This window comes from Fragaria vesca, linkage group LG3 (genome assembly GCF_000184155.1).
Source record: "Fragaria vesca subsp. vesca linkage group LG3, FraVesHawaii_1.0, whole genome shotgun sequence".
NCBI classification, from domain to species: domain Eukaryota; kingdom Viridiplantae; phylum Streptophyta; class Magnoliopsida; order Rosales; family Rosaceae; genus Fragaria; species Fragaria vesca.
The window spans coordinates 22,777,591-22,787,418 of record NC_020493.1 but is presented as its reverse complement, the minus strand read 5'-3'; the positions used below and the strand labels follow the sequence as shown (position 1 = coordinate 22,787,418).

At 38.8% G+C, this 9,828-nt stretch overlaps 2 protein-coding genes across 2 annotated transcripts; one reads left to right on the top strand and one right to left on the bottom strand.

Annotated features, from left to right (window-relative positions):
- Positions 1-3,728, top strand: LOC101299278 (probable LRR receptor-like serine/threonine-protein kinase At4g26540-like). Its single transcript, XM_004294854.1, has 2 exons — positions 1-2,842; positions 2,949-3,728. Exons 1-2 carry the CDS (start codon positions 13-15, stop codon positions 3,407-3,409), a joined length of 3,291 nt encoding a protein of 1,096 aa, XP_004294902.1. The 5' UTR covers positions 1-12; the 3' UTR covers positions 3,410-3,728.
- Positions 3,729-4,254: 526 nt separating this feature from the next.
- Positions 4,255-7,302, bottom strand: LOC101300891. Its single transcript, XM_004294860.1, has 6 exons — positions 7,157-7,302; positions 6,574-6,845; positions 6,292-6,454; positions 5,953-6,045; positions 5,218-5,305; positions 4,255-4,935 (listed from the first exon to the last, which is right to left on the bottom strand). The coding sequence occupies exons 1-6, from the start codon at positions 7,228-7,230 to the stop codon at positions 4,636-4,638; spliced, it is 990 nt and encodes a 329-aa protein (XP_004294908.1). The 5' UTR covers positions 7,231-7,302; the 3' UTR covers positions 4,255-4,635.
- Between the last annotated feature and the right edge of the window lie 2,526 nt (positions 7,303-9,828).

The window sequence follows — 9,828 nt, the reverse complement described above, 5'->3', positions numbered from 1 at the left end:
CCTCTCTCAGCAATGCCTGCTACTCTAAGGAATCCATTCCCTTCTCCCAATAACATCTTCTCAATAGTTTTACTTCTTTCAATAAACTCTCTTTTGTTTTCTTCATGTCATTCCATTGATGAACAAGGCCAGGCTCTTCTAGCATGGAAGAACAGTTTAAACAGCTCTACAGATGCGTTGAAATCATGGGTTTCTTCAGACGCAAGTCCATGCAACTGGTTTGGGATCCGCTGCAGCAACTCGAATGGAGAAGTGACAGAGATAACATTGAAGGCAGTAGATTTGCAAGGCTCATTGCCTTCAAATTTGCAGCCTCTCAAGTCCTTAAGAAGCCTCATCCTTTCTTCAACGAATCTCACTGGGACAATCCCGAAAGAGCTTGGAGATTATCATGAGCTAAGTTTCATTGATCTCGGTGACAACTCTCTCTCTGGTGAAATCCCAGAAGAAATATGCAGGCTGAGCAAACTCGAAACCTTATCTCTCAACACGAATTTCCTCGAAGGCAAAATCCCCTCAGGCATTGGTAACCTCTCAAACCTTGTGTACCTGACACTCTACGACAATCAACTCAGCGGCGAAATCCCAAAGAGTATTGGAGCATTGAGCAAGCTACAAGTCTTCAGAGCAGGAGGAAACAAAAACCTCAATGGTGAGATTCCTTGGGAGATTGGCAACTGCACCAACTTGGTCATGTTAGGCCTTGCTGAGACCAGCATTACCGGAAGTCTTCCTTCATCGATTGGACTACTGAAAAGTATCCAAACAATCGCCATATATACGTCTCTCTTGTCCGGTCCAATCCCAGAAGAGATTGGAAACTGCAGGGACTTGCAGAACCTGTACTTGTACCAGAACTCAATCACCGGTCCAATCCCAAAGCAGATTGGTGAGCTCAGCAAGCTTCAGAGTCTGTTGCTGTGGCAGAACAGTTTGGTGGGTTCAATTCCAGTTGAGCTAGGAAGCTGCAGTGAGCTCACAGTCCTGGACTTATCTGAAAATCTTCTGACAGGCCAGATACCGAAAACTTTTGGTGAGCTTTCGAAACTTCAGGAGCTGCAGTTGAGTGTCAATCAGCTATCAGGTACCATACCTTCTGAAATCTCAAACTGCAAGGATCTGACACACTTGGAATTTGACAACAACGACATCTCGGGGGAGATTCCCACTCTTATTGGCAACCTCAAGAGCCTAACTCTGTTTTTCGCCTGGCAGAATAGGCTCACAGGCAACATTCCTGAGAGTCTCTCTGATTGCCAGGAGCTTCAAGCTCTTGATCTTTCTTACAACAACCTCTTTGGTCCAATACCGAAGAATATCTTCGGCTTGAGAAATCTCACCAAGCTTCTGCTACTTTCCAATGATTTATCCGGGTTTATACCACCGGATATAGGAAACTGCTCGAGCTTGTACAGATTAAGGTTGAATCAGAACCGGCTGGCGGGTGCTATTCCAGCTGAGATTGGCAATTTGAAGAGCTTGAACTTTGTTGACATAAGCAACAACCGCCTTGTTGGTGCTGTCCCTCCAGCAATATCAGGATGTCAAAACCTCGAGTTTCTTGATCTGCATTCAAATGGTCTCACCGGCTCTGTCCCTGATACTCTGCCTAAGAGTCTTCAGTTTGTTGACATCTCAGACAACAGGCTCAACGGTCAGCTTCCTCACAGCATTGGTTCATTAACCGAATTAACGAAACTCAACCTCGGGAAGAATCAACTTTCTGGAAGCATACCGGCTGAGATCCTATCTTGCATTAAGCTTCAACTGCTAGACCTTGGCAACAATGGCTTCTCAGGTGAAATCCCAAAGCAACTTGGTCAGATTCCATCACTTGAAATTTCTCTCAACTTAAGCTGTAACCTTTTTTCTGGTGAAATCCCATCCCAATTCTCTGGTCTAACCAAGCTAGGAGTTCTTGACCTCTCCCACAATAAGCTATCTGGGAACTTAAACACTCTCACAGACCTTCAAAACCTTGTCTCCCTCAATGTCTCTAACAATGACTTTTCTGGTGAATTGCCTAACACCCCATTCTTTCGGAAACTCCCTCTTAGTGACCTTGCGGCAAACAAAGGTCTCTACATCGCAGGCGGGGTTGTAACTCCAGCTGACAGAATGGGAGCAGGCCACAGCAGATCAGTTATGAAGCTAATCATGTCCATTCTCATTAGTGCTAGTGCATTACTTCTCCTGCTTGCAGTTTACACGCTAATCCGTGCTCGAATAGCCAACAACATTCTCAGGGAAGATGACAGCTGGGAAATGACCTTGTACCAGAAGCTGGAATTCTCTGTTGATGACATTGTCAAGAATTTAACTTCATCCAATGTGATTGGTACTGGAAGCTCTGGAGTTGTATACAGAGTGACAATTCCAAATGGGGAGACACTAGCAGTGAAGAAGATGTGGTCATCAGAAGAGTCAGGAGCATTCAGTTCCGAAATCCAGACACTTGGTTCAATCAGGCACAAGAACATCATCAGGCTCCTTGGTTGGTGTTCCAACCGAAACCTGAAGCTTTTGTTCTATGATTACCTTCCCAGTGGAAGCTTGAGCTCACAGTTACATGGTGCTGGTAAAGGAGGACAAGATTGGGAGTCTAGATATGATGTTGTCCTAGGTGTGGCACACGCTTTATCGTACTTGCATCATGATTGTGTGCCTGCTATTTTACATGGTGATGTGAAAGCCATGAACGTGTTGTTGGGTCCTGGAAATGAGCCTTGCCTTGCTGACTTTGGCTTAGCTAGGATTGTCAATAGCAATGGTGATGATGATGAGTTGTCCAAACCAAGTCAGAGGCCTCAGCTAGCTGGTTCTTATGGATACATGGCTCCAGGTAAACTAAGACTAATCATTTTCAAACTGTTTAGTAGTTCCTTATTGTCTAACTAATTTTCTTCCTCTAAATGACTAACTGTGTTTTCATTCTTGGATAACTACAGAACACGCTTCGATGCAGAGGATTGATGAAAAGAGTGATGTGTACAGTTTTGGGGTTGTTCTGTTAGAGGTGTTAACAGGAAGGCATCCACTAGACCCAACTTTGCCTGGTGGTGCACATTTAGTTCAATGGGTTCGTGAGCACTTAGCCGCAAAGCGAGACCCATCAGACATTCTTGACTCAAAGCTTAGAGGAAGAGCTGATCCTACAATGCATGAAATGCTGCAAACACTAGCTGTGTCATTTCTTTGTGTCAGTACTCGTGCCAGTGATCGTCCCACGATGAAAGATATCGTGGCAATGCTCAAAGAAATTCGACATGTTGAGACCGCAAGGTCAGAGCCAGAAATGTCAAAGGGAGGAGCATTACAATCAATTCTAGCATCTCCTCCAGCAAGAAAAGCAGTTTCACAAGGCTCTTCAAACTGCTCCTTTGCTTTCTCTGAAGATTCAATGCAGTGAGGAAGAGTAAAAGAGAAGCTATGTGAATATCTCTTGGGAAAGTCCCACAGAGCAAAGGGTGAATGTTAGGTGGTATTATAGTGTAAATTAATTTTTCACTATTTATAGTTCTTGTAGATTGAAATAATCAATGGTCTTGAGGGAAATTTGGAATCTTCAAATTCCTTATTGGCTCCCCCCCAACTATTTTTGGGATATTCTTGGGAACAGGGATGGCTTAACTGTCTTGTGGAGCAGTGAGAGTAGTAGGGTATGTAGAAGTTATAACAATGATTGGTATTTTTGGTTTTATGTAATTAGAATTTCTTGTATGGGAATGATATTCCTTCACCTCTCTCTTTCTGTATAAATATATGTTTATGTTTTTGTGGGTAAGAGCCAGTAGTTCCAGCAAAGCTCACATGGTCCCTGACTCCTTATCACATGTCCATGTGCTTATCTGAGCAAGACTTTCCAGCAAAGGATACTAATCTTGGATTAGACGACTTGCTATGTCATAATCAGAAGCACATGTAGAAGGCAAAACCATTATACCTGCAACATATACAATACTCAGAACAAAGTAGCTGCTGTTCTATAACATTACACCTCACATAGATTTACGTCTTCTTTTTCAGCATATTGCAGAGAGATCTACGGAGGTGGGTGAGGAAGAACTGCTACTATCCATTTTTCAAAGCAGAGAATGGAGTAATTCAAAATCTAGTGTATCTTATAGCAATTAGTATGAGTTGCTACACCTTTAACGTACACATACATACACATCGACAGATACACATACGTAAATGCTGACAGCTACACTCTTAACATCCTAAAGAAAGATTGTGTAGAGGTGAATATCGAATGCAGCAACAGAATGACCAAGTTTCATTGAAGAATTTTTTCTTTTTACAGTGCATGAGTACATGAGTTTTCCTTTTTTGGCTCCAAAAATGTCGAACCTACCAACAACAGCTAAGTAGTGCCCACCAAGACCTGTCTCTACTCTCCTATGTTGTCATTAGTGCTTCAACCCATCCAAACTAGGTGGTGCCAGGGTCGGCTAATGCAACATTATGTTCTGATAAGGTCTAAAGTGACTAGTTCTCTGGCTATAGCAACTAGGGACAACAGAGACCCCAACACTAGCTATACTACACAACTGGCATTTCAGTTGATGGCTATAATGTATGGACAACACCATTTTGTTCTTACATGGCCTGAAAATGAAATAGCCTTATTGCATTCTAGGGTGGGTGCTGAGATTCTAACTTCTTTAATATAAAGCTGATAACACCCCAGTTGAAACCACGATATTGAAGCCAACGAACAATCCTTGATTTCCTCATCTCTCTAGGAACTTCTCCACCTCGGAGCCATTGTTTCGAGGCCTGAACAAATAAATGGTCCATTGAGATCTTTGACATGCCATGAATTAACTCCTGACCATCATCTGATTCTCCATCCTCATCTGAGTCTCTGTCCTCAAACACCAGTTTAATTGCCTTCTCAGCATCAACTGCACTAACCCCCTTGGTGAAAAGTGCCTGATCAAACAGATTCGGTTTCATTATAATTATAAAGGCAGACATGACACCCTGACTACTTTGGTACTTCTAGTAATTTCTTGATTAGACTTCTATGAAGTTAAGAACTCTGACAAGGAGCTGACTACCTAATGTGACATCAAGATGACTACTCTTACTTAGATGAGGGTGCACTATGGTAATGAGGATCATCGTGATAATAACTGTCATTCAGCATATCAATTTCATAATAGTCATGTCAATGTACCAAGTAACTTTTCATACTCAGATAGGATCCCTTACTTGCTTTATCCGCCTGGGTCCCCAGCTTGAAGAAGACCATCGAGAACGTGAAAATGCTTCCGCATACAAGCTATCATTGATTAGCCCTCTACAATTCACATAAGGGCAAACTCGGTTAAGAAGTCAAAAGATAATTTGGTTAATGAATCATTATCACTATAATATATCTCAAATTTCATATTACAGTTGAAAAATATGGAAAGGAGAAGAAATTTAGGAACTCATTTATCTAAATAAAAAAAGTAACTCCAGCAAAAGCAAAATACATATTTGCTGCAGAACAATTCACATGTGCAGCCACAAACTCTTTTTCCAAATGAATTATACCAAACAACTACTCATAACTGCTCATAAAAAAAAGTCCTCAGGTGTTTTATAAGACCAAGGAAAAGAAAAGGATGCAAATGGATACAGAGGTACTGAAATGCCCCTGTGGTTACACATGTCATTCTAATATGTTTATTCCTTTACACCAGCATTACTCCAAAAAATGATCCAATTAAGTCCGAAAAAATATTGACGCAAGCGGTATCAAGCTTTAAGGCGCCTAGTTCCTATAAACTTGTTAATAGTACATCCAGATGTCTATCATCAGCTTTTATTCTGCTTCTTTTGAATAGTGATTGAACCAGTGGTACAACATGCAACACAGGAAGCATCAGCAACTCAGATCAATATGACACTTTTACTGAAGAGCATTCTTAACACACGCCATTCATACAAGTAGAAACATACCTTCTCATGAAATCTTTTATCACTGCTTCAATGGCGTCAAGAGAAAATCCCTTTCGAAATAATTTCTTTCTCAATTCAACTGCAGTGAAAGCCCTACATAGAAAAATAAACACTTGAATGTTTTTCTTCATTCACAGGCAAATAGTCTTATCTTTAAACTGTTAAGAATCATACTCCTACATAAAAATTGCTCAAACCTCAAAGTTCTATGAATTCCAAAAGTATCTATGACCCTAAACATTCTAGAGCACTACACTACATATTGAATCAATGTTATTACTTATCAAAATTAGCAAACATATATGCAACAGGTGTTATGCAAGTTGCAGGAGTTCTAACCTTCCAGCAAGTAATTCTATTGCTGCTTTCTCAACTTCATGCATAGTTTTACTATTTTGTAATACATTCAACTCTTCAGAGACCTCCTCAGGCTCTTCAATGAGTTCATCATCGCCTGCAACCCCTGATAGATGATCCATCTTATCCTCCAGCTCTGGAGATGCTACAATTTTCAAAGTAAATTACTTCAAATTTTGTACAAAAACAACTACCAAAATAGAGCTTGAAAAATAACCAAGCACAAAAACACAATTGCTAGGTGAAATCGAAAAAACAGTCTACCTTGCTCAACGTCATTAGGCAATGAGTTACTAGAGGGAAGCTTCTTATCAAAGTCCCTATAGTTCTGTACACCACTTCTCGGGTGTTTAACCTCACTCTTAATTGCAAAACCATCCGAAAGCTCACGAAATTCCTTTTTATCAGAACGCTTTCTCTGCGGAGAAGTTTCCGATTTGTTAACTTCAAAAACTCTCTTCGGAATGTACCTAGCCGGAACAGATGAACTGTAGTCTCTGCTTTTCAAGCAAAAAATTGCACTGTTCTTCCTAACCCTGAAAATGAAACATCCAATAATCCAATATTGATCCACAACACTTCATTTCACCCAAAACTTTCAATAAAACCAGACTCACTTCCTAAAGCTGAAGTTTATTTTTAGCTATAACATAACCATAACAAAACAACATACATTTCAGTGTTTGGTACTGAGAATCAACAACCCAATTCGCTCAACTTGTTAATTAATCTGAGTTTTTATTTATCTAAAATCTCAAATAAGGTAAAGTTTCATTCTTGAAATTCTCCTTCATTTTCTGGGAAACACAGCAAGTAAGAAAATGCAAAAAGTATGATTATTTCTCACCAGGGCATGAATAAAACTCGACAGTGAAGCTGCAATTGGGTTTTGAAGCAGAGGGTTCCCGCGTAAATTGCCATATTTGGTGAATTTCAGAAAGCCCCAATTTGGATGTATTAGGGTTTTGGTTTAAGGCAAATACTTGTGTACCCTTTAAGGCAAATACTTGGTTTAAAGGGAAGCGGAAAAAAGCAAGAAGACGGGTCACGAGTTTGGGCCGGGTTGTCTTTTAAGCTTCTCAAGCACAAACTCCAAAATGACACAGAAACCCAATAGCATGAACAACCTTCACTTTTATCTTTTGGGTTTTTTGCACCAACAGTGTTTGAATACTTAGGTGACTGACAATATGGTACCCGAACTTACAAAGTTATCAAAATGGTACCCAAACTCAATTTTTAGTATCTGCGTAATACCTGTGGTTAATCTCAGTCAACGGACTTGTTAATTGAGGCAAAAAGACTTATTTGTCCTCCATTCTCTCTGTCGTCGATCTACCTCTCTTTCTAGGTGCTGGACTCTTTCAAATTCAAAAGATTCAGACTTCAATTTCCGAGTGTAGGACGAGGATGACGCCTCGACGTTGTCGGAGCAATCTCAGGTAGGATGACTCCTCGACTCCAATGCCCATAACTAATCAGTACCGGTATGATTTGAGATGGGGAAATATAATATTTCAGATGGAGAAAGAGAGCTAGAACTAGATGAGGTCTACTATGGAGTTCGACAATCAAAAAGATCACCTGTGATCAGTTTGCATTTGGTTCAGTTCAATTTGTGATTAATGGTTGAAATGGGAATCTTCCCAATTGAAGCCAATTCCATAATCAATCTTTCTTCTCTCAAATGGCTTCTTTTCAAATGGGTTACTTGTTGCTGATGTAGCATCAGCCTTGGAATCATAGCAGGCTTAAACGATTGTTGGGATTTCAAAGCTAGATTTTGTTTTCTTGTTGTTTGTTTGCTGGGTTTAAGATGGATTTGGAAGATGGTTGTGCGGGAGGAGAGAGAGAGAGAGAGTTTTTGGGTGAATATTATTTTAATTTTCAATATATTCATTTTAGGGTTTGTCAGAGTCAAAAATTTCTTACCCTCATTATTTTAACACACATATGTCACCTATGGTCAATGTTAACGTTGACGTGACGAAAAATCGGCCGTGGGTACTATGTAGATACTAAAAATTGAGTTTGGGTACCATTTTGATAACTTTGTAAGTTCGGGTACCATATTGTCAGTCACCCAAGTTTTCAGACACTGTTGGTGTAAAAAATCCTTATCTTTTGGGAAATATTTCTTTTCTTTTTTCTTGGGTGGTGTTGTTTGGTTTCAATTTACTGCATCAGAAATGTGTTTTTTGACCCAAATAAAAATTAAAATCAGAAATGTATTTTTTTTCATAATCCAAATGACATATCATGTCCATGTTGTGATTTACGAGATGCATGTTTTTTCACATTTTTGTGTTGTAAGATCATGAGTATTATGTTGCATTCTTTTGTATATTCAAAGAGTGCATGTGTCAGTGTTGCTTATACTCAGATATGGTGATTAATTTTCATTTGATTAGTTACATATAGATTTCTTTTCACATAAGGATGTTGAGATATTGGAAAAATACTAACCTTACAGTTCATATTTTGCAACAACAAAAGTCAATAATAAAACTTGACAATCGTGCCGCTAATAAAATTGAGCAGGATTACTTGTATGGAAGTCTCCCATGCCAATTTCTTAGTTTTTCTTAGAGCATCTCCAATAGCCTAGGTTAGTTTGTGCTAAATTTAACAATAGTTAAGAAATTTAACAATCGAAATAGTATTGGTGCTCCAGCAGTAAATTGTTATTTAGAGTTAACTGATAAATTTGACCAATCATGAATTAACAAATGGACAAAATAAAAAATAAAAAAATTTAGCTTTTGCTTCAACAATTCAAAACCAATTGCTAAATTTATCAATAGTTAAAATAAACTACTATTGGTATTCTGTTGGAGTTGATTTTTGCTACACAAATGCATAAATTTGGCTAAGTAGTTTTGTTTGTAAAATTAAATATTTAGTTTCCATTATCATATCAGTGTCATCTAATTAATTTCCTATTTTAGGGAAGGGTAAAAGCATACTCATACTCATACAAACCCTAAGAAAATGGGTCAAAAATAGACTTTACATAACAAACTGCGATTATAAGGAAAATGTAATAATGGATTTGGATATGAACCCTAGCAAATTTGCAATGAACAACTACTTAGTTTTCCAAGCATAAAGAATGGATCCGGCTCCTCTAAAGTGAGCTAATGGTGAATTTAGTAAAGTTCATAAAATCCAGGCCTTTCAAACTTTTTAATGGTCAAGATATTGCCACATCATCGATACAAACTTTTAAGAATTTTTGTTGTTAACCCACGTTAGTTAGAGTTAAAAAAAAAAAAATAGAAACAAATTCCTATCATGTTCTATCGTATTCGTTTGATCAGAGAAACTGGTATTGCATATATTCATATAGGATGCACTGGATTGTGGATGCATTCAAAATCATTTCTATAGCCATGAAGAGGGTGCTATTCAGTTCATAAATTCAATAAATAATTTGATTCCACCAGCCATTATATACACATTAACTATCGAATGGATCAAGTTAACTAGACAAGCGAACTTGGGGATTCAAATGGCGGT